Source organism: Pseudorasbora parva, chromosome 9 (genome assembly GCF_024679245.1).
Source record: "Pseudorasbora parva isolate DD20220531a chromosome 9, ASM2467924v1, whole genome shotgun sequence".
Taxonomy (NCBI): domain Eukaryota; kingdom Metazoa; phylum Chordata; class Actinopteri; order Cypriniformes; family Gobionidae; genus Pseudorasbora; species Pseudorasbora parva.
This window is the reverse complement of record NC_090180.1, coordinates 16,988,664-17,014,595: the sequence shown is the minus strand read 5'-3', so window position 1 is coordinate 17,014,595 and position 25,932 is coordinate 16,988,664. Positions and strand designations below refer to the sequence as shown.

The window sequence follows — 25,932 nt, the reverse complement described above, 5'->3', positions numbered from 1 at the left end:
GTCGAATAAAATCGAGCCGTGCCCAGCCGATCAAGCAACTCGTCAACCCGCGGCATTGGATACGCGTCGAATTTCGACACTGCGTTCACCTTGCGGTAGTCCACACAGAACCTGACCGAGCCGTCGGTTTTAGGAACCAAAACGATCGGGCTCGCCCAGTCACTGTTGGACTCCTCTATTACTCCCATATCGAGCATTGCCCCTAATTCTTCCTGAACTACTTTTTTTTTGTGTTCAGGTAAGCGATACGGCCGGCTGCGAACTACCACGCCCGGCTCGGTCTCGATATGGTGCTGAATTAAGTCGGTACGTCCCGGTAGGGGCGAGAACACGTCGGCGAATTCCGCCTGTAGCTTTGAGAGATCAGTGAGTTGGGACGGTGAGAGGTGATCTCCCCCAGGGGCCAATGCGACCGATTGTGCTTTGATGCTCGCCTCTGGCCCGAGATCATCCTCTCCCCCGATCACCGTCGCCAACAACACTGATTCCACCTCATTCCATTTCTTCAGGAGATTGAGGTGATATATTTGCCGTGCCCCGTTCCTATCGGACCGTATCACTTCATAATCGAGGTCTCCAACCTGTCGTGCGACCTCAAACGGCCCCTGCCACTTCGACATTAATTTAGAGCTCGATGTAGGGAGTAATACGAGCACTTTCTCTCCCGGTGTAAATTTGCGTAGTCTCGTACCCCTGTTATACGACCGGCTTTGGCGGTCCTGGGCTTGCAACAAATTCTCCCTAGATAGCCGCCCCAAGGTGTGGAGTTTTGTTCGCAAGTCCAGCACATATTGAATTTCGTTTTTGGCCAAAGAAGGTCCCTCCTCCCAAGTTTCTCGTAGGACGTCCAGCACCCCCCGGGGCTGCCGTCCGTAGAGAAGCTCGAAGGGGGAAAACCCCGTGGAGGCTTGCGGGACCTCCCGCACAGCGAATAAGAGGGGTTCTAACCACCGATCCCAATTTTTGGCGTCTTCCTGTACGAATTTACGGATCATGGATTTAAGAGTGCGATTAAATCGTTCGACCAAGCCGTCTGTTTGTGGGTGATAGACGCTTGTCCGAATCGATTTGATGCCCAATAACCCGTATAATTCGCTTAGCGTGCGTGACATAAACGCCGTGCCTTGATCAGTGAGGATTTCCTTCGGAATCCCCACTCGGGAGATTAAACGAAACAGTGCGTCCGCAACACTCTTCGCCGAGATGTTGCGGAGAGCCACTGCTTCCGGATATCGTGTTGCGTAGTCCACGATAACTAGCGCAAAACGATGTCCGCGTGCGGATCGCTCTAATGGCCCGATGAGGTCCATCGCAATTCTCTCGAAGGGGACCTGCATTAATGGAAGGGGGCGCAATGGCGCTTTTGGGGAGGCCAGTGGATTCACCAACTGACATTCAGGACAAGACGCGCACCACCTGCGCACATTGTCGTGAATGCCTGGCCAAAAAAATCGGGTCATTAAACGATTCAGCGTGGCCGCCTGTCCCAGGTGGCCCGCCATTGGGTTAGAGTGAGCCGCCTGGAAAAGCATTTCCCGGCGGCTCTTTGGTACTAACAACTGGGTTGTATCCACTTTTGTCTGAGCGTCTTGGGTCACTCGATACAACCTATCCTTAATTATGGCAAAATAAGGATACGTGACGGGCAAGGCGGGTTGAAGGGACTGACCGTCGATAGTGCGGACCTGTTGGAAAGCATGTTTTAGGGTATCGTCCTGAGACTGCTCCAGAGGAAAGTCATCGCGGTCCGAGAGAATCAGTCTCTCGACCCCGCTCGGTTCCTCTGAAGCCGTCTCCGAGGGCCCCGTATCAGTCTCGCCAACCTGCACCCGCACCGCCCCGTTCCTAGCCTGGTTCCCCCAAGCGGCATCCGCGCATATCGACCCCAATAACGCCGGAAAGGCGGGCCAATTCGTCCCCAGAATTAGCGGATGCCGGAGGTGGGGACTAACCGCCACCTCAACACTATGATTTTCTCCCCTAAACTGTATCGTGACTGGGACCAGCGGATATTCCACCACATCCCCGTGCACACACCGCACCTTAACCATGCGGCTTGTATCCAATGCCCCAGGCTGCATCAGGCTTTGATGGATCGAGGTTTGGTTACATCCTGAATCCACCAAGGCCTGATATGTACCCCCCTTGATACTCACAGGAACTTGGTACTCTCCTGCTTGATCAGGGGTGGTCCGCTGGACGTCCGGGACCCGGATCCGGACCCGCGGGGCCCTCGAACTCCCGTATTGCCCTGGGCCCATTCCACCCCGACCTCTGGGGGGAATACGAGGGGGCCCTGGAGGGCGGGACCTAGGGAGAGGGACAGGAGGAGAAGGAGAGACAGAGGGGGGAGAGAGAGAGGGAGAGGTTAGTCGGGGTTCGCCGACCCCTGGGCACGCCACCAGATGGTCCTCCGCCAGGTTGATGGCCGTCGTCAGCGACGTGGGCCGGTGGCACTGGACCCACTCGGCGGTCTTCTTGGGTAGCCGAGCGATGAACTGCTCCAGTACCACCAGATCGACGATGTGGTCCACGTCGCTTCCACCGGCCAATAGCCATTTGCGGCAGGCGTCCCGGAGCTGGTGGGCCATCGCGAAGGGCCGGCCGGTCTCCCCCCACTCGAGCGAGCGGAAACGCTGACGGTGCTGTTCGGGGGTCCGACCGACCCGCTGGATGATGGCCCTCTTCAGATCGTCGTAATCCAGGAGGTTCGCCACCGGCAGTTGTTGGGCGGCCGCCTGGGCTTCTCCGCTGAGCAATGGAATAAGGCGCACCGGCCACTGTGCCCGGGGCCACCCGCAGGCCTCCGCCGCTTTTTGAAAAAGGTCTATGAAGGCCTCGGGATCGTCCTGTGGCCCCATTTTGTGGAGGGGCACGTGGACCGGTGCGCTGGCGAGCCCGGCGGCTTCGGTGCGAACCTCCCGGTCTATCCAGCTCCGGAACCTCTCGCGGTCCTCTTGCTGGCCGCGGACGATGGCCTCGAATCGACGCTCCTGGTCCGCCCGCAGCTCCAGCATGGACTGATGTTGTTCCTGGTGGAGGGCCGCGAGAGAGGTGATAATGTCCGCAAACGGCGTGGCGGAGGGCGTTGGAGTAGTCATGGCGGCGGCGCGGTCCTACTTCCTTCCCGGGTTTTCGGCACCACTGTAGCAAAGTTCGATATGATAAGGAAGGAAGAGGACAAGGGGTCGGCTGGACGGTTGATGCTTTTCTCTTTATTATAACTCAAAACGTTAGCAACACACACTGCGGTGTGGAATCTCATAAACAACGATCTCTCGATCACTTCCGGGTCGGCACTTCCGGCTTCCGGTTACTCAGTCTCTGTGAGGGGGGTTTGGCATCAACCGTCCGGGCTCTCTCTCTCCTCGATCTCCGGTTCCACTGATGTTTTATCCCCTCTCCGCGCTCATTACTAGAACAAGAGACAGGTGTTATTAATCTGCTTCCAACCCACTCACGTACCGCTTGTCCCGCGGCTCTCTCTCCCGCTGCAGACCTCGCTGAACCACGCCCCCCTTGCCACAATACTGTACAGTAGCAAACTGTAAATAATATAAATTGTATTTTACTGGGCTTTTTATGGTAAGTAACTGTAAAATTGCGGGAAAGTTTAACAGTGTAGTGAAACGATCTTTTTTAAGTTATTTAGGTTATTTAAAAAAAATATTAATATACTTTTTAACCTAAATTGCTCATCTTGCACTGGTCTGCTACATGCCAAGGACTGCACAATCATGTCAGAAAGGTCACACCAGACAAAGGCAGAAGTACCACCAAATGCAAGGACTAATACAAGTGGCCTTTAATAAAAACACATTGTTTTTTTTACCTTTTTTTTTGCTAAAAGGTATTTATATTAGTACTTCTGCTTATGATATAGCGTGACCTTTACAAAGTAACTGCACAACCACTGGTATGACACAAAGCAGCGCAAGAGGAGCATTTTAGGTTAAAAAGTATATTAATTAAAAAACTTGTTTTGAAAATAACATTTCGCAAGATAACACCCCATTCCTCTTCTGGTATTCAACTTTCCTTTAAAGGGCTTTGAAACTGCATTGATTTGGACATTTTTCAGTAATTTGGTTACCATGGAAGGCTATAATGGGGAGAAAAATCCTGGAATGTTTTCTTCAATTTTTTTATATTTCTTTTGAACTGAAGAAAGAAAGACATTAAAGGTGCTCTATGCAACTTTTCATCCACTGGAGGGCGCCTATTCTAAACAGCTCGCGAGTACCGGGACTTTTATTATGACGGGACAGGACACAGTCGCCGGGCGCCCGCACTTCCGCTTTTTCCGGTTAGGTAAAAACAGCTATTTTTATCATATCAGATACATTTAAGGGGCCAAGGACTTCGGCCATCCATCTGCTCTCTTCCCTGAACTGAAATGAAGTAGTGGGCTGTACTTTCCACACAATTGACATCAGGTTCAAGTACACCCATAAGCCATGCGAGTTATTCGTGTATTGCAGGTTGGCTGGTGGTTATGTTGCCCGCATATCGCCTCCCATGGCCGAGACTGGTATTACGATACCTGACGGCCCGGGGCTAGTAATGCTACTGCTAATTAAGGTTGATATCTCTGCAGCACTATAACTTGACATTTTTTTTATGACATCATTGCCCTTATTTCTTCTCATTCTTTTGATGCGTGTAGTTCATTTATTTGGATATTTTTACCTCAATTTTTACACATGGCACCTTTAACATCTTGTATGAGAAGGGAGTGAGCACAATATCCGGATATTTTAATTTTGAAGTGAACTAATCTTTTAATAGAGATACACAAATGTTATCCACCAGAGAGGCTTGCTTGAGCAGCTTAAATGCAAGGAAGTCAGAGTTTTATTCTCAGCTTTGCTGTGTCTCTCACAAGCCACATGGAAGGGAGTGTGAGGGGAAATAGTTTTCTGGTGTTTTGGACTTCACCCTGTGAAGCTTCAGAATAAAAGGAAGTGCTTCCTGTATATCCATCTAAAGGGACAGTTCACCCCCAAATGAACCTCCAACATGTACAACTTTCTTTCTTCAATGGAATACAAAAGGGGAAGCTTAACAGAATAATCTAGCTCTGATTTTCATATGATTTAATGACAACAAGGACTCTTCAGCTCCAAAAAATGACAATGTTGTCAAAACGGTCCCCCGTTCACTCGGATCCACGAGAACAACTAACCGTCGTATTTTGCTGCCAGGCCAGTATTGGCGATGTCCCTTTGTAAAGAACACTATGCACCTATTAGTCTCAGCCTCAGATGTCACACCCATGGACTGTTGGCTGAATATGTGATGCATATGGCACACTTTTCTGGAAACACTTCAGAAGTTTCGAAGTCGTCCTCTAATTGGTTGAATTCTACGGGATGTCCGCGAGACGCGTGGGTTACATTCTTTAACAGTTCGCCTGGAAACAAATGCTGTGACGCCAAACTCCCTCGTGGAAGACAATGAGCGCTTGATCAGTTAAACACCGGATTTTGTATGGAAATATGAATTTCTCTAGTCTAGAAATCAAGACGCACCCTAGCGGCAGCAAATCTAATCTGCCGCGAGTATCGTCTAGCAACTCTCAATACACGTCTGAGCTGTAAAAACCAAACTCTGTTTAGACCAATCACATCATGTATAGAGTCTGTGGGAAGGGCATAACATAATGGGCGAATTACGCTTGCGTGCTAATAGTAAACACAGAAGCTGGAGAATGGTGCAGTTGGTCTTTCGAATCAACTTTGACCGCGACTCTGGAAGACTTGGAGTTGGAGAGAAAAAAAGAATGGCTCTGAAGTCATTCTTAAGAAGGGAAGATGTGTTCGGAGTTTTGCAAAAGTTTCATCAACTAACGTTAGCTCCGCTTCACCTTCGTGCTCTGGTTGGTTGCAGCGTTATCTAACTGTGTGCAGAGGGAGTTTGAAAGACAACCGTTTATCCCGCCCCTTGGATTGAGCCCTGTCAATGGTGAGTTTCCAGACCAAACATCTTGATGTGGGTCTAGCTTGTCAGGCTAGAATTTCTCTGCTCCATTGCAGGAAACTTTCACAGCGTTCTTAAATGAATCATTTATAGATGCATGCCGGTCTGTTATTGCAGGTACATTGATTTTACATTTTCACAGCCCTAAACATGATGCGGTTGTGGTAAATGTCAGTCAAACGTCCTATCTGGCGGTCCTTGGCCAATGAAAGCTTCAATGAAGTCCAGACCTTCTGCCGTCAGTCTGAAGGTCTGGCTATGCGAGACTACATGCCTATAGACTGAACAAGTAATATGCATGGGCATGACATCACCAGTTTCGCAAATTCACATTTTTGTAGTTTACACTGAGACAATAACAGTATCGTATTTAAAAATGTGCAGTTTGAAACCCAGTTTTGCTTTCAGGCCTCCAAAACACCAATGAGCAGCCAAAACACATTAAATGTTTTCAGTTTTTTGTTGATAAATGGTTTCGTGTAAAACTGTACAACACAGTTCGAAATTATTTCCAAACAATCTCCTAAATTACATAGTACATTCGTGACTAAACACAATTTTAAATGTTGAAACATACTAGAACAAAAACTTTGATTCCATTGGTGTGATGCATTTTGCATATTTAAATGCACATAAATGAGATTTCAGTTTTATTGTATTTCAGTTGTATCATATGGCTTTGACTTAAGAAAATCATGTTCTTTTGTGTTTTTGGTGCCTTATATGCAATTTTTTTTTTGTGGTTCCAAGGAAGTAAAAGCTATATGGTACACCTGTATGGATCACTTATGCACATTTTTAAAATAATTCCTTTGTGCCAAAACCGGATAAATGTCTATAAAGCCCTTTATAATGATACTTTGTCTACTGCTTTTAGAATATTACACTAGGTTTGAGTTATCTATGCCGCGATCGTCTCCAACACACTGAGGATTGTCCTCTGGAGAGGAACTACAGGAGGAATACTCCCCCAGTTCAGCTGAATGGACATCCTGTAACACAAAGTTCGGGATGCCACTTCCTCTGTCCGCCTGTTTGCCCGCAGTCGTCACATTAGCGGACATCCTCTCTCTTCTGTGTTTAAAGACACATTCTAAGACTACATACTAACATGTGGGATACTAGTTGAACTAGTATCCTAAATGCTGGTCTGATTTATGAGTTTAAGTGACAGTATGAGATTATATATGGAATATTTTGTTGGTATTTGGCAGTATGGGTTGTGAAATGTAGACTCTCATTCACCTAGAGCTCTTGAACTGAGGCTGTTTATCTCTCGATCCCTATAGACTGCATAGACCACATTCTTACCACTAGGGGACGGTAGGTGCAACACTTTAAACAGGCTTCCCTATGACTTTAACTCCATAGAATATTGCAAATATTCAAAAACATTTGAATGGAATGCTGGCACTTCATACAGATCTGACTTCACTTTATGATAATATGCAAAAGTTTTTATTCATTATTATTTGCAATCTTGCAATTGTGATACTTTGATGGAAATGTTGCATTAGATATACTGTAGAACTAAATGTTGACGTCTTTAGTTTAATATTTAAAGTATTACATTTTTTATTTATGCAAGTACTGCAGCCAGTTGCAATTACAAGAGGTAATCAGTCTTTGTTCTCTGATTCAAATTAGACAGATCTACCTTATTTTGTGACTACCTTTAAAAAGTTAGGACTAGTCTTGAAGAAAAAAATGTAGATGTCAGCAGTTTATGCTACTGCTGGCCACTATATAAATAATCGGCCAACTAATCAATTATTAAAAAAATCATAAGTTGCAGGCTTTTGCAGCCCTACTATTTTGTTTAGGATGTGTATCAGACTTTTTTGTAGAAACTAGCATTACTGTTGATTTATTTATGAGGAGCAATTTAAGAATAATGGTAAATTGTTATCAAATATAATTTTAAATGTCTAGAGTAGACCATTACATTTTCTGAAATCAAATAAATGGTAATAGTGATGCATTAGCAACATGTTCAATGAAATGCTATGTTTTAATGGAAGTTCTCTCTCTCTCTCTCTCCCTCTCTCTCTCTCTCTCTCTCTCTCTCTCTCTCTCATCAGGAGGCATTTGTGGAGCTCTACAGCAGGCAGAGGGACTCAGTTTTTCGCAGCTCGTGGTCATCAATAGTAACGGTCTTCGGTCTAGCCGCTCTCGGGGCTGTCGGCTTGACCATAGGAGCCTACCTTGCTCAGAAATGAAGAACCTTCCCCTCCTTCACTCGCTTGCCATTCCTCCCTCCAGTCAACACTCTCCGCTCAGTCTAAACCCCCTCCGCTGCTTTCCCCAGAAGACATCCATGTCCCAGGACTGCTCCTCTTCAAAGCTTTTCTCCCACTCTCTACAAGTCTTTCTTCTCTGCCTTCAAACACAAAGACAGAAAAGACAGGAAATGAATGCGCTGCCGACACATCATGAGAGGATGGCAGAGAAGATGAATAATGAGGTGAAAGAGACATTGATGGCAGTATCATCGGCAGAATCAGTTCAAATCTCAAAGTGAGTTTTTAGTGTAGCACATATTGATTATTAGTGTTCTTATACATAGAAATGATGGGAAAATGCAAAGGACAAGAAACATCTGGATGTTTTGAAGATCTGTGGTGATTGAAAGTATCTTTTGATGACACCAGCACTCTACAAATGTCCTTTACCAGTCAGGTTGATCTTAAGAGACAGCCTGCACTAAACTACCATCGTTGGTCTTAGTTGTTTTTGTAGGATTAATTGTAGCTTGTCTTACCAATTTCAGGCTAACGTTTCTTGTGATATTGCCGCCACTCTTGTAACATAGTGTAAGAAAAAACCAGAAGAACTGTGAGGAGGAAATGAGAGAAATGGCATGAGAAATGGCGATGTGCCTCTGGCCACTGGATTTTGATGAAAACTCATGCTCATGGAGCACCTGAAAAATTGATAATGGGATGCCATTTTCTCTCTGTAGCAATAGCAACTTAAAGAGCTTTATTGAGGGTTTCAGAAAGTTGTTTTCAGACTTTGAGAGAGCCTAGGTTAGACGCATTATCGACGTGTTCAACAGATGCATGTGAGCTGGTCAAAAGACTTCTAGCTGTACAGTATGTGTGTTGATGCTTTATTCTTCTTTAACACTCTAATTACACTGTTGTCCTTCAGTGTTCATTCATACACCACAAGAAGCAGTTGGGTGGATCTCAAAACTTTCATTGCACACAAATGTACTATTTGGGGTGAAATATGGCTGGGACATGCTTTCATGAAATTCTCCCAGTGGTCCAGGCTTTTCATTACTACTATTATTATTATTTAATTTCCAAAGCATCAAGTTCAGGGATCAGTTGGGTCCAATGTAAACAAAGGAAATCTGTGGTGGAAATCCATTCTGTGTTCCTTGGATTTGGTGTTTACAGTTATATGTGCAATCTTCCTGTTCTCAAAACAACACGCTTAAACACAATCCTGCTGCATGTTTAAAGGATTGCCACGCAGGAAATTAAAAAGTTTAAGTGCAAAAACTATGGACAAAAGCAACTGTATACAGTGTGTGCCATGTGCTTTGGTGCTTTTGCATCGGTCGCCTTTGGGTTCACATGGAACCAAAATGAAACTTTGGAACAACAAAGGGACTACGTACCAAGAAGGCGATGGTTGTTGAACGCTTGCTCGCATTGATGTAGTATCGGAGGTCATGTGCTGCATCATTAACTATGATCTCCTCTACAGACAGTGGCACTGTATGGGGTGCTAATGAACTTTTGAGAAATGGGTGCCCTCTTCACTTAGATCTTACATCCTGAACCAGTCAATGTTACTTGTTATCTGCCTTTATGGCTGTATGTTCGTTTTATAATGTGATACTGTCTTAAATATACAGTATTTGTGGTTGATAGATAAATTTGGAAATCAACCATGTCCAGCAAAGCAGATGAACGGGCTACACGTGAAAGAGGAACGTCTACTGACATGTCTGTCTGTATGCAGTAGCATGGTCAACAACAACAAAACCTGTCCGAAAAGATCGAAGCTTTATGGAAAACAATATAGCTTTCAAAAGGAACGGTTTATGTTAGTGTCATAAATAGTTGATGTTTGTCTCTAGTTTACAGTTGCAATTTTCTCTGACACTAAAGTTTGTTCAAATGTTTCTAATAGATAGATTTCATTCTTATTTCACCTTTATTTATTTGTAGGTACCTAAAAACAATCGTCCAACTTTAACTTCAAAAGATCATTTAGATTTTATTTCATTTTCAAGTTTTAGATTCTCTGAAAGATTTGGTGTGTAATTTTGATCTTAATTTGCTGAATCAATGCTGCTTAATGTAAAAACGATAAATTCTATAAATTATAATTTAATTGCCTGTTTTGTGTGGCGATGTCATGAATATTAATAATTCATTTCATGTAGTCACGGTTTCTGTAGCTTTATGGAAACCCTATATTAAAACTTTATTTTTCGTCTTTCATCCTAACTGGAGGCCATTGAAATGTATTCTGCTATTGTATTTTCACTAGTGAGAAGTCAATTTTAACATGTCAACATAACATCTTTGGAGAAAATCCATGACACTTAAGTTAGAAATGTTGCTTAAGAAGCAAATGTATGATATTAAGATGATTTTTCTCACACCAGTTTTTCTTGTAAATAATGAACAATTTATTTAGGGTTGTTTAAAACAAGAAATGATTACTTAGGATCTTACACATATTGGCTTCTCAAGTAAATTTATCTTGTCTTACCGCTTTTAGGCAATATTTTACTCTGAAACACAACAACATAATGGTTAAGAAAATGACTGTTCCATTGTTTAACCAAAAACAAGGTTTTTAAACATCTAATTTTAGTGTTTTTTTCATTCATTAAATCTTTTAATGTCTCGTAAAATAAATTCAGCTTTGTTTATCTTCACTAAGGATGATTTTACTAAAGCGGTCATGTTAAAATTGAGCTTTTGCTTGAGAAAATACTACATGTCTTTCGAACATGTCTTTTAGTTTGATGTTTGGAAAGTTATGTAATTTATATAAATATAAATATATATATTATGCTGTATAAATTGACTTTGCACTATTATATTTGAGTGCGCTGAAGCAGAAGAAAATTATATTAGTCTATTAACGAATGCATTATTCACTAAACCAGGGGTGTCCAAACTTGGTCCAGGAGGGCCACTGTCCTGCAGAGTTTAGCTCCAACTTGTGTCAACACATCTGTATGGAAGTTTTTAGGCTGCGTTTCATTCCAAAATAGTATGCTCTTCACTCGCTAACTTCCCTACATGTGGACTCGGATGTGCGTCATTGCTTATGCTGCACGAGTGCCCACTACTTGCGGAGCTTGTGCATAAGGTTTAAATGGAATGCCGTAAGCCCTTGGAATTTACTATAGAGCTGTTTAATTTAACGGCCCCTATCAAACCTGGCACAAGGCGCGATGCAAGTGTTTTTTGCTAGTTTCAGCCCAATACAGTTATCATTTTCACATTCAGTGCGACGTTGTTTAAATAGCAAATGCTTTTGTGCCCATTTACACATTCATTAGCGTAGTGGTCTGAAAACGCGGTGTGTTAAGGCGTATTGCTATTTTGATGCGACTAAAATAGACTGCACCACTGACCAACAAAAAACATGGTCGAAAGTCAATGGTGCAGTATTTTTATCTTTATTTAAAGAGCATGTTAATATGCGCCTATGGGCAGGTCCACAACATGCGTACACTCTGCTTATTACACACACAGGGACGCGCAGCAGCACACAAACATTTTTAAATATTACAAATGAAAGGATTCCTCTCTAGAGAAGTGCTCAGTTCGCAAATTCCGCCATGTAAATAGTGAATCTGCCATGATGCAAGTGCAGCTGGGAATGGGAGATGAGATGATTGGTTTATTGCACGTTACGCCCAAAAAACACCCATTACACATTAAGATAATAGGGACCTCCCTTTTAGACTATGTGCCGTGTGTTCCGACCATCTTCTCTAAAGTTGATTCGGACATGCCCTAAGTGCACCTGCGCCATGCGCTTTAGACCATGCACTAAGATTGTTAAAATAGGGCCCAATTTGTTAAAATATGTAAAATCCTATATGTATATGAACTGGTGGAATGAGATCAATAGTATAAAAGACTGTGAACATAAGGTAATCTCAACCCAATTCATATATTATACACTAGTATGTGATTACTTCTCAATAAATATACTTTACAGTTAAGCGTGACCTGCTGTGACATCACAAGCAGGTTTTTGTGGGATATAGAGCTGCTTGAAGTGTGCATCAGAGTAGACTCCCTCCCTTTGTCAAAATCGAGGGGGTGGGGGCTATCCAAATAAAATGTCCTCACCCACTTGACAAAGTGAAACTCACTTCAAAATGGGGGCAGGGATTCCCCCGAGTGGAAGTGCTTAGGGAAGTTTGCGGGTGTATGTCTAAAAGCGAAGAGAAACGAACCCCTAGCATGCCTAGGTAGAGCTTGATAACAGGGGTGTTTAATTAGGTTTGGAGCTGAAATCTGTAGGACAGTGGCCTTCCATCCAGGAGCAGGATTGGACACCAATGCACTGGATCAAGAGTGGAGCTAAAATCTTCAAGAACGTGGAGCTTGAGGGCCAGAGTTGAGAACCCATGCACTAGACTGTATTGAACATTAGGTGACATCTTTCATGAGCACTCTCTGAGCAACAAATACTTATAAACGTGTGCAAAATAAAGGTCACAATGTACAGTAGACACAAAATATATGTCTGTTTCTGAATGATCCTGTATTGTGTTGTTGTTACACCTGGAGCAATTTCACTTTGAAGAAAAGCTGCTATACTTTATGTGATAGCGATGCACAGGACACACAAAGTCACCGTGCTGTTGTGTATGATCATGTGTCACTGCTTGAATAAGCTACTAGAGTCTAGAGTCCTTCTGTTCCTGCCAAACAAATTAAGATTCAATAAAACCAATTTAAGACGCCAATGCCTCCGTGAAATGACTGATTTATGGTGATATTTCTGTGAGGTAATTCAAACAAACATCAGAAGGCTGTGCGCTGAAGTTACAGTTATTTAAGGGAAGGACACGCACAGATACAAACCAACGCAGATACAGTAGGTACGATGGCCACGAGCACTGGGGGTGTTATTTGTTCACAGTGTCCCCTCAACTTCAAAGACACCCATCTCCAATCCCTCATCCCACTAAATGCCATGCGTGTAAAAAGGACTCCCGCGGGCCAGCTTTCACTTCGCACTCAATCTCTCTCCTCACACGCTCATTCTTTTTCTTCAGCTCATGGCGTTCTTCAAAAAGACACCACTGAATCTGTGAAAAGCATGATGCGGTAAAACGAATGGTGACTGCGAATGTGACAGACAGAGAGCGAGAGCGAACAGTTCCCTGAGGAGCGAGTTCATCCCGCTTGAACCGCCCTCTGTCCCCAGAGCTCTTTCTCTCCCTTTCTCTGTCTTCATGCATATGGAAAACACGACATGCTTCGACTGGAAAAAGAATTGAAAATTAAAGCCAGATGCGGGTGTGAATGACATGCCATATAGTTGTGCTAGTTTTTGTTAGAGCGATCAATATTTGAACTAGTTTAAATGTACTGTTTTGTAACAAGAATTTTACCTGGTTATGTTGCAGGTCTGTTCTGAAAAAGAAAAAAGGGGGACACCAGTGAATATCAATGCCAAATGTAAAGAACAGAATGCGAATAAATGGCATTCGTTATTCCATTTTGCATAGAGACTATATTCACAATACATAAAACATTAAATATTAATATTAATAAAATGAATTAAAAAGATATAAATTAATTTATTTTTACTTAATCAAAGTAAATGGGGTCCAGTTTTGGGGTCCAGTTTTGGACCCCATTGACTTTCAATGTATGTGTAAAAAACAGTGAATACACATTTTTTTATTTTTTTAAAACTTTGAAAATTCATTAAAGGGGGGGTGAAACACTCAGTTTCAGTCAATCTCATGTCAATCTTGAGTACCTATAGAGTAGTATTGCATCCTTCATATCTCCGAAAAGTCTTTAGAAATATGGGCTGTACCGAGTCTTTCCGGAAAAAGCCGAGCGCCTGGAGGCGTATCGAGTGGGCGGAGCTAAAGAATGACGAGCGCAAAGCGGTGACGTCCTCAAGCGTGGAAAAACCCCATAGCTATCGAGCTCAGCTAATAGATATGATCCAGGCTAAAATAAATTGAACAGGAGAAACAGCAACAGCAGGACGTCCGTCTCTGTGGTATGTACTGTATTTAGTGCCTGTCAACATTTGTGTGTGTTTATTCGCAGTTTATGAGGACATGATTCGGTTTATGGACTATTGTATGTGACTAAACCTTAGCAGTAGCAAGCAAAACGGTTTTGCACGTCAGACTAGTGTAACGTTATACAAACAATGGAGTCCCTTAGCGCATTTGAATGATGAAGCACGTGATCGTGTTGTTTACTGTTTACTCACGCGACAACAACACAGACATTTGAAGCAGTTTTACTCACTGGCTGCTTCCAAAGCAGGACCGAACCTTTATCGCTGGGACTGCTCCGTCAAAAACACACTTCTTTGGTATGATTTGGTGAAGTCCTGACAGCAGTGACTTGCTGTGCTGAAGCGTTGAAGTCGCTTGATGTCACAGATATGAATAAAGTGGAGCGCGGCGGGAGTGTATGGGCGTGCATTTCCTCTCTCGCTCTAGTCACGCGTGCGCGCACCCTACCGGGAGAAGAGCCCGTACAGCCCATACAAGGACCTTCCGCTCTATTAACGTCAAGTCGACCCATACTCGAAAAAAACTCTCCGAAACTTGTGAGAAACCGGAAGGAGTATTTTTGACACAGAAATACTCCATCAAACGTCCAACATTAGTTTTTGAAACTTTATCTATGTTTAGGATGGGAATCCAAGTCTTTAACAGTGTAAAAAGCTCAGTATGCATGAAACAGCATTTCACCCCCCCTTTAAAGGAAATGGATTCACCCAAAAAGGAAAATGTGATGTTTATCTGCTTACCCCTAGTGTATCCAAGATGTAGGTGTCCTTGTTTTTAACTTCAACCGTTGCAGTCTGCCAGTCATAATGCATGTGAATAGGTAACAACTCTATGAGAGTAAAAAAAAAAACACAAAAAAACATGCTTAGACAACATGCACAAAAACCCTGCTGCTCGTGACGACACATTGATGTCTTAAGACACGAACCGATCGGTTTCTGTGAGAAACACAACAGTATTTATGTTTTTATTTTTATTTTTTTTACCTCATATCCAGACGAATCTCATCTTGTTCCCATCCATCATTTCTTCCGTCAGGTAAGGTCAAGCTGGTGCGATCATAGATCGGTCGAATGAGGCATCTACATAATATTATATATATATATATTTCTATGATCGCGTCGGTTTGACCTTACTAGACGGAAGTCATGAGGGATGGGAACACTAGATGAGATCCAATTACCATCCCAACATGTAACGCACATATAGGCGACCTAAGTTCGAATCCTGGCACTTGTGGTCTTCCCATTTTCAGCCCCCTTCTCTCTGTCCATCCTCCAAACTGAATCTATATCTCAATAAAGGCAAAAATGCCAAAAATAAATCAAAAAAAAAAAAAAAACATTTGTTGAGAATGTGTTTTAAAATGTATAGAATAGTAAAAGAACTTTACGAGAAATGGAATTGAAAGAGAAATGCTGTACCTATAAAGTTCTGTCATGAAACTCTAGATGGCACATGCTGATAGATCCCTCTTAAAATGAAAATAACCCCATGATTTACATGAAGTCATCCTAGTTGTATATGACAATTTGAGTTATATTAAAAATATCCTGGTTCTTCCAACCATTATAATGACAGTAAATGGCAGCCTAAACTTTGAAGCCCCAAAAAAATGCATTCATCCATTATAATAACCCCTAGAGCCAAGAGGAGAATGTTTATGAGGGATGGATGTGCTTTTTGGGTTTCAAATATTGGGTTTCCGTTTACTGCAATGATAAAGATTGGATTAGCCAAGGGCATTTTTTAAAAACTCTGATTGTATTCGTATGAAAGAAGAATGTCATATACAGGGATGGCTTGAGGGTGAGTAAATTATCGGATACGTTTCAGTTTCGGGTGAACTATCCAGCCCTTGCCCACCTGCACATCCCAGCTGATATACAATGTAGTCTTGATTTGGGTGGTCACTCTGCATGTGAAAGTTTGAAAGGGTTTTAAATCGTCAAAATCAAGTAAAATGACTCAAAATCAAGTAATTTAAGCATGCCAAAGTCAACTTTAAAGGGGGGGTGAAACACTCAGTTTCAGTCAATCTCATGTAAATCTTGAGTACCTATAGAGTAGTATTGCATCCTTCATATCTCCGAAAAGTCTTTAGTTTTATTATATTTATAAAAGAAATATAGGCTGTACTGAGTCTTTCCGGCAAAAAACGAGCGCCTGAAGGCGTATCGTGTGGGCGGAGCTAAAGAATGAAGATCGCGAACAAAGCGGTGACGTCCTCAAGTGTGGAGAAACCCATGGCTATCTCAGCTAATACAGATAATGATCCAGAATCAAATCTGAGGCAGAAATAAATTGAACAGGAGAAACGGCAACATCAGGACGTCTGTCTCTGTGGTATGTACTGTATTAAGTGGCCTGTCAACATTTCTGTCTACTCGCAGTTTATGAGGACATGATTCGGTTTATGGACTATTGTATGCGACTAGACCTTAGAAGTAGCAAGCAAAACGGTTTTGCACGTCAGACTAGTGTAACGTTATACAGAACAACAATAGAGTAACGTTAGCGAATTTGAATGGCAAAGCATGCGATAGTGTCGTTTACTGATGTTTACTCACGTGACGATAGCCAAGAGCAGAGACATTTGAAGCAGTTTTACTCACCGGCTGCTTCCAAAGCAGGACCGAACCTTTATCGCTGGGATCGCTCCGTCAAAAATACAGTTCTTTGGTATGATTTGGTGAAGTCCTGTGACAGCAGTGGCGTGGAAATCCACTTTGAGACGCGACTGAAGCGATGCTGTGAAGCTTCCCATCATTTCTGCGTTCAAATCGGTTCAAATGCAGCGCTGCCTTCCCGGAATGCTGTGCTGAAGCGTTGAAGTCGCTCAACGTCACCTATAGGAATAAAGTGGAGCGCGGCGCGTGACATAAGTGTTCACGGAGGACTGGATCTGCCGGCGCGCACCCTACCGGGTAAGGAGCCCATACGGCCCATACAAGGACCTTCCGTTCTATTAAGGTCAAGTCGACCCATACTCGAAAAAAACTCTCCGAAACTTGTGAGAAACCGGAAGGAGTATTTTTTGACACAGAAATACTCCATCAAACGTCCAACATTAGTTTTTGAAACTTTGTCTATGTTTAGGATGGGAATCCAAGTCTTTAACAGTGTGAAAAGCTCAGTATGCATGAAACAGCATTTCACCCCCCCTTTGATCATATAAAATGTAATTTCCAAACCGCAAAATTGTGGCCAGTGAAAATGCTGGCTGGCTAGTTACTTTGGAAAACCACTAGCAACGGTGGCTGGTGTGCAAAAAAGTTAATGTCAAGCCCTGATCCTGCATATTGATGGACGTGTAATTTGAGGTCATATCCCAGCCGGCATTTTAAAGGGTTACTTCACCGCTTTTTCATATTAAACTATGTTATTCCCTTAACTAAAACGAGTTGATACATACCTCTCTCGTCTCAGTGCGTGCACTTAATCTCTCTGACGGGCAGTGACGATCTGATAGCATTTAGCTTAGTTAGCTCCCAGTTCATTCACTATGGAACCAAACAAAGATCAAGTTAGAAGTACCAAACACCTCCATCTTTTCCCTATTTAAATACAGTTACACGAATAGTTGAACGATCAAGTATGGTGACAAAATAAAACGTGGTACTTCTCTAATCGGATTAAAAAGGAGAACTATAATGTATGGCGGATTAGCACTTCCAAGAGTACTTCGGCTCGGCGCAGTAAAAAGTCCCGGCCGAAACATCTTTCCTCACACCTCCCCCTCACTCTCTCATTTCTGTCAGTTGGGAGATGTGAGGGAAGCTGTTTCGGCCGGGAATTTGTACTGCGCCGAGTCCCTTTAACACCGATTCACCGTTGAATCAACGTCAGGCATAGATATGACGTCAGGTACCATGGTTGGATCAACGTTGGATTACTTTTCGATTTTGCAAATTGGATCAACCTTAATATTGTGACGTTGTTTCACTGTTGCAACGTTGTACATTTACAGTTGATTTCGCGACGTTGTTTACTTGATATCGCGACGTAGTCAAACATTAAAATGTATTAAAATGGACATTTTGATTACTTTTAGTAGCCAATTTCTGGTATTGTGTTTAATAATACTAGATCAATCATTACTTAATGTACAAAGCACAGCTGAGAAAAAACTGTTAAGAACTTCTTTTTAGGTTAAAAAAAAACAAAACAAAAAACGGTAACACTTTACAATAAGGTTCATTAGTTAACATTACTAAACTACTTTAGTTGACATGAACTAATAATGAATTGGCTTACAAAGCATTAATTTATCTTTGTTAATTTTAACATTTACCAATACAAATTAAAATCTTGTTAACATTAATTAATGCATTGTGAACTAACATGAACAAACAATGAACATCTGTAATTGTATAAAAAGATGAACAAATAGAGTAAAACATTTACTGCTCAAGTGCCCATGGTTAGTTAACCCTATAGTACATCATTCAAAAAAAGTTACACATAGGTTTATAAAGGACAAAAAATTGTGATAAAAAATTAATACTGGGAGCACAGACATAATTTATGAATAATATTTTAAATAAAATATATATTTTATTAAACATGTTGAACTCTAAAACTGCTACAAAAAATCAAAGCCATACATCTAAAAAAGCTGTACTCCAAATTTGAGGTTGACATCTCAAAAAATGAGCTCACAGTAAGATTTTGTTTGGGCGCAGTGCCAACTTTTCTCCATTAGATGCCAGCAAAACTCCATTAGGACACACAGCGGACTTCTTATTTGCAGTTGAGTTTTTCTCTCTCAAATATTACACGCACACACATTTTTTTTTTTATTGCATACATACATACCACACTCTAACATCCATACTAACACATCCACACAATTACAGCTGCATAATTTATCCAATTGTCTGTATAATTTGAAGAAGCAGAAAACAGGAATACAATGAGCACTTTCTTTATAGGCCAAATCTGAGAAAATGGCAGCATCTAGTAATTTATTTATTTTTTGAAACCTTGCCAACAGAATGAAAGCCTATTAACAAATATTGCATAATTTTATAGTTAAATGGCCATGTAATTAAAAATGGCAGTTTTAATGGGTTTCAATGGGGACATTTTTGTCTTAAAGGTGCTGAGAAGAAGCATTTTGTGTACCCATCGTGCAAAATGATTTTTTTAAAGCTAATGGGGGCAAAATAGTAAAATTCGAATAAAAATACACCTGTGTCAAAATGTATGTAGTTAACATTAACACTGGCAAAATGATAAGATAATAATAATAATAATAATAAAAGACAAAAATGTCCACAAGGATGCACAATACATTAACTAATGAAGTGTTACCAAAAAAAACCTGAAACCTTAAAGTGCTAAAAGATTTAAAATCTATGTATAAATATAAAGAAAGAAATGCATATTCTGTAAGAAGTACTTTAAATAGACATTGCATGAGAATGTCAAATAGCAGAGGACACTGTCCTCTAGTGGACATCCCAAAGAAACCCATGGCCACTTCAAAACAACAGGTTCCCAAACTGTTACCCTCACACCAGACCACACAAATGTGTTTATTTTTGTTCATTTATATACTTTATATATTTATTTATATTTGTATCTTATTCACATATATCTTTATCTTTTATTTTACTACCTGTACTGTTGTCGTCTCTGTGTACTGGACTCTTCTTCTGTCACCAAAACAAATTCCTTGTGTGTGCAAACCTACTCTGTAATACATCTCTTTTTGAGTATGATTGCTTATCATGTTCCCCTAAATTTATAAAAAAAAATTCTTATGTTTTTAAGTTCATAGATAATATATAACAAGTGTGATTTCAATGATATTTTGCCCACTGGGGAAATTTCCAGTTCTGGTTAGATTACTTCCAAACTGTAATTACTGAATACAAATTACATAATGAAAATGACTTGACACATTTTTGATAATATAATCTGATTTCTTTGTTGATTACTTTTTACCAAACTCATAGACCAACTCAAATACAATAATCCATAGCATATTGATATAAAAATGGAAATCTCCACGGTCTTCATTTCAGAAATCTGGTCATCTAGAACACAAAGATGTTCACTAGTATTTCATCTGGAGACTGAGTCAAGTCTGAAGTCTTTATCACTGGAGTCCGAGTTAAGTTTGGAGTATTTTTTTCATGAGTCCCAGTCGAGTCTCGAACTCGTAACGCGTAACGCGAGGCCATTGGTGTGCCAGCGCATCTACCCCCAGGGAGACGCTCTGGTCTTTAAGGTAGAAAAACTGAGTACAATGGGCATTGTTGTGAGATGCCAGATACCACTTCCCTGTTCAATTTCCACTCTCCGTATAGAGGATTGCCCCTGGACAGCAGATCCGCACCCTGATTCATAACACCCTGTACATGCGTCGCTCTCAGGAATTGACATTGCCCCATAACATCAGTTTGCGTGCCAACATGAGCAAGGGAACTGATCTGAGCGATGCCCCTAATGAAAGCAATGGAGTCCAGACCTTCTACCGTCAGTCTGGCTACATGAGCCTCAGTGACTACATCAATCATGACTTCAGACCCTGTTTTTATAGCATCAAATAACTAACTAAAACCAAACTTATTTAAAAAAAAAAATACTACCCTGAGTAGGCTACCCAAGCAACCGCATAGGAACACCATAGCAACCACCCAGAATACTTCTCAAGCCAAAGTGTCTCAACGAACCTTTTTTTTGTAGTTCTTTTTTATCCTATTTTGTCGAGCGGTTGCTATGGTACTCAGAGTGGTTGCTAGGGTGTTGCCATGCAGTTGCTAGGGCACTTGGGGTGGTTGCTAGGGTGTTCTGGGTGGTTGTAGGTGGTTACCACGGTGTTCTGGGTGGTTGCTGCTAGGGTGTTGCTATGCAGTTGCTAGGGCACTTGGGGTGGTTGCTAGGGTGTTCTGGGTGGTTGTAGGTGGTTACCATGGTGTTCTGGGTGGTTGCTAGGAGATAGATAAGAAATATTAAATGATAGATAAGATAGACACACTCAGTCATGTTTGGTTCGATTAAAACGAACCCTGGTGCGATTGCTTGTTTAGTGCGGTTCATTTGAACATATGTGAACGCTGCCATCCAAACAAGCGGACAGAGACCACTAAAAAGACGGGTGTCGGTCCGCTTCCAAACAAACTCTGGTGCGGTTCGATTGATATATGAACGCAACACGGACCAAAGACATGTAAACGAACCAAAAACAGGATGTAATGTCACAAGATGCGACACATAGTCAGCTGATTTGACGACGCGGAAAGATTGGTATATCCAAAATAAATAACTTTAACGTTAGAGGGCAAACGTGGAGCAACGATAAAGTGCCTCATCAATACTTGGTCCGACGGGCATGTTTCGAAAATGCTAGAAAAAACGCACAAAAAGCATACCTGGTTCTTCCCATCAAAGGACCTGTGTTGCCCATAATTAGCAAGTACAGACGTCAGAACGGCCGTCTATTTTCTGCACAACGGAGGAAATACTGCTGCTGTTTTGAATGTTTTGAACATTTTATGAGCTCTTCATGAGTTCTCAGCGGGTAAAAATAATGACATATGTACACGCATAAAATTATCGCGTTTAATCCAGCACACAGCATTGTTTTGAATGTTCGGTAAGCAAGCTATAAGCCAACCAATCAGGTTGTTACCGTCTCCCTATGCCTTTGGTTCGGTAACTTTAGGTTCGCTGTTAAAAATGCCAGTGTGAACACTAAGCGGACCAGGACTATATGTTTTGTTTTTGGTCCAGACAAAACTAACCGAACTACAAGTGTGAACGCACCCTCACTCACACTAACTCGACAGATCAGAAATATTAGACAAAAAGGAAGCTAAGTGAGTCTCAGTGGATTAGAAATAGTAGATTGAATAGCAGCTAATGGAATCGAATGTAAATGAGCAACTTTAAGAGTCAAAATGTTAACTTTTGTCAGTTGGGAGTTTGAACTGTCTTGGACCTCATCTGATCAATAGGATTTTCCAGAGTTTTAATAATATATTTTTTTAAGGAAAACTGTAAGTTGGATCAGTCTGAAAGATATAGCAGCTAACTTAACTTCAGAACAGTCTGAATGTCAGAGCCAAGTTTGTCGGTTGTAGCATAAAGCTCTTGGAGGTGTTAGCAGTCAGGTGAGAAGGGTATTCCTGCACAACCGGAGGCTGCAGTTTCAGGACCCCAGTTCTAAGACCGCAGTTCTAGGACCCTAGTTTTTTGTGACAGCACCACCTACCGAATTGAATCACCAAAACACTAATTTAAGATGGACGATGGACACCTATCAGACTGTGAGTACCGATATTCAATCAAGTTTTATAATGTTTAAACAAAACAAAATAGCCAAAATGAGAGCTGCTAACTATGAATTAATAATTAATTCAGACGAATTAAGAATTTGTGTGCTAGTTTTATTAACTACTATGATGTTCTTGATCGTGGTGTGGCTGAGATTTATTAAATCCTTTTTGATTTTTAATGACTATAATACATCTAGCCAGCTGCCAGCACATTAATTAAACTTAAAAAGATGACAAAAGCATGTTGTTGTAGGGTGTGTACGATTACCTTTAGCTTACTGTATTAGTGGGGAAACTTGCTGAATACTCATTGTTTTTCCATAGTTAAGAATAACATATTCTTACATAACTGCTCTGACTGCCTGGTTGCACTACAATATTAGTCTGTCTAAATGATGCATAATGTTTGACAAGTTCAGCCATTTATACTTTGGCTACGTTCTTATAGCCTGTAGTGATATATTTTTGCTGTGAAGGATTAAAACGATTAAAATTAATCTTTAATTTAAAAAAAATAATTTTTCTGTATGAATCTTGCACAAATGTTTTTTGTTATCCTGGGAGCTAGACTGAAAAGACTGGGCATAATATTGCAGTGATTAATAAATGCATATTTAGCTACTCCAAACAAATATTATTATTTTCCATTCTGCATATCATGTAAATTTCATAATGTAACCGAGATGGCAATGGCTTTTGACATGTATGTTACCTTTTTTGTTGCTTTTAGGGATTGCCACGCCATCGCTGTGGAAATGACTGCGGGATAAATTCTCAGTGTTTTTTGTTGTTGTTGTTGTTTTTTCTGTTTTTTTGTTGTTGTTGCCAAGTATATGCTAATATAGTATCTGTCAACGTCACACATCTTTCAGCTGGACATGCCTTTCATCAGAAAGTGGTCTGTCTTCTTCTGATGGAGCGCTTCAAAATAGGAGGGTATTATAACAATATATTTGTATTCATCTCTGTAACAGTTGCTGGTTTTTATAACTTGTGCAGTTTTTGTTTTTGTTTTTTGTTTTTTTTATCTACAGTTAATTTTGTGTCATGGCTCATTTATCAATGTTCACCAGATTAGTATAATGACTGTCAGTCGTCATCCATTTAGCTTAGGAAGGTATATAGGAAATGTTTAAAGTAGTTGCCTTATGCTACTATGCTACTTCAACTGTAAAGTATATGGTCTCAATTGGTAGATATTGCTCTTATAAACTTACAAATTTGGAGTTTGGAATTAGACATGAGTAACATTAATATTCTGTTTGGCTTTCTCTTTCTACAACTCCAACAGTGCACAAGTGTTAAATCGGATATATCCATCCCGTCTGTGCAGCAACTGATGAAAAAAGGGGTCTTTTTGGTGCTGTTGTTATTGCAAAAATGACATAAATATATATTCTTCAATCATTCTTGAGTCTTGTTTTGCCTTTAGTGACTGCATATACTGATTCCATCTTTATTTTACCTGATACTGAACTAATTAGTTAAACTTAAGGAGGTTAATCAATATATAATTCAAGAAATTAAGGTTTAAGGTACTCAACTTTTGTTTAAAGATTGATATACATTTTTCATTTATATTTTGTGTAAATTAATTTGTTTAAATTTAAAATTGTGCATCAAAGTAGGTATTACACACTTTGTAATTAACGTCTGATGCATTTTGAATTTTAAAAATCACATAAAATATACTCCTGAGATTAAATATCTTGATACTATGTAGGCTACTAACTAAACCACCTGGGTCATAGACCTGAGGTCCTGAAACTGCAGCACACCGCTATATCATCTGTAGGTGGCGCTGTCACAAAAAAACGAGGGTCCTAGAATTGCGGGTCCTGAAACTGGGGTCCTGAAACTGCAGCCTCCGGTTGTGCAGGAATATACTACTGAGTCAGGTTTTAGTCAGAATAATAATAATACGTTTTTCAATGTTAGCTTGCTTTCTCAAGCCAATAATATCATTATCATAAATGACTTTGCCATGTAAGGGATGTAATAAGCGGGATAATGTACACCCAGCCGGTTGTTATCGCAGAATAAACCCCGACAGAGTGATCAGGACCCCGACGCGAAGCGGAGGGGTCTTGCATCACTCTGAAGGGGTTTATTCTGCGATAAAAACCGGCTGGGTGTACATTATCCCGCTTATTACACGGCTACTAGTCTCAAATAAATAATTATTAGACACAAAATATTGTCTCGAGATTAAATATTTTATTAGCTCTAACGCAAAGCTTCCGCGAAGAAAAACAGTTCCAACCTGCTTTAAGCCTTTATCTATTGCTGAAGATTTGCCATATGCCCTTGCTAAATGTTGAAAATGAATGCTGAAAGGGTTAGTTCACCCAAAAATGAAACCAAGCCTATGATTTACTCACCCTCAAGTTGTCGTAGGTGTATGACATTCTTCTTTCAGACAAATACAATCGGAGTTATATTTAAAAAGTCCAGGCTAACGTTAATCCCAGCAGTTGTTGTAGTTGTGTTTGAAGTCCATAAAAAATGCAGCTGTCCGTCAAATAACGTGCTCCACACGACTCCGATGGGTTAATAGAGCCTTCTGATTCGAATCGATGCGTTTGTGTAAGAAAAATATCTATATTAAAAACGTTATAAAGGAAACCTGCCTTGATGTCTTCCAATGTAACCCACGACTGTTTAAGCCACAAGATGGCGCCAGCGTTAAGCATAGAAAGTAGTACCGGTCAAGATAACTCGTAGTACCCGTATGAGCGGGTGTTATCTGGAAATAACGTACCGCTGGAATGCGTGATTGACCAATCAGAATCAAGTATTTCACAGAGCCGTGTAATAAAAAGCAATATCACACGAGCTGTTATGGATCTCGCGCAGAACACAGTTAATAATAAGTCATTATTGAGCAGCTTACATTTTAGAGACATCATGGCTCCAATACTTCGTTGACAAAGTCCAATCAGCGACCATCTTTGCGTCAGGCTGACCAGTGGTGGTTTTTCTTTCCTTACTGAATCTGGTTTTTCCTATCTTAAAAATCTCTTATTGCCACCGACGACCAGCGAGACAATGTGAACTGCAGAAACTGATGTTGGCTGCCTGCGTTTCCCAAAAGCATCTGCCTGCACAACCGGAGGCTGCACTTTCAGGACCGCACTCCTAGGACCCTGGTTTTTGTTGGCGCCCCCTAGCGAATTAAGAGGACCAGCAAAGATGGATGACGATCTGTGTGAGTATCACATGTGAAACAGATTTTATTTTAACATTAAAAACAGTCGTGATGCATTTCATTGGAAAGTTAACGTAGCCAAGGTGATTGTGATTTTCTAAATAGTAGCCTACTGCTGTGAGGATTTCACTTCCCGTTCTTTAAATATTTAAAGGACAGGAAAGTCATGTTATTGTAAAAAATAACGT

At 41.1% G+C, this 25,932-nt stretch overlaps 1 protein-coding gene and 1 long non-coding RNA gene across 2 annotated transcripts in view; both read left to right on the top strand.

Annotated features, from left to right (window-relative positions):
• Window positions 1-12,943, top strand: part of bcl2b (BCL2 apoptosis regulator b) — a 61,551-nt gene extending 48,608 nt beyond the window's left edge. The window contains exon 2 of the mRNA XM_067454147.1: window positions 8,061-12,943. Within this exon, the coding sequence (XP_067310248.1) occupies window positions 8,061-8,198 (138 nt within the window). The 3' untranslated portion in view covers window positions 8,199-12,943. The remainder of the gene's footprint in view (window positions 1-8,060) is intronic.
• Window positions 12,944-25,444: 12,501 nt separating this feature from the next.
• Window positions 25,445-25,932, top strand: part of LOC137090257 (uncharacterized) — an 82,763-nt gene continuing 82,275 nt past the window's right edge. Inside the window, exon 1 of the long non-coding RNA XR_010907835.1 lies at window positions 25,445-25,744. This is a non-coding gene — a long non-coding RNA (uncharacterized lncRNA). The remainder of the gene's footprint in view (window positions 25,745-25,932) is intronic.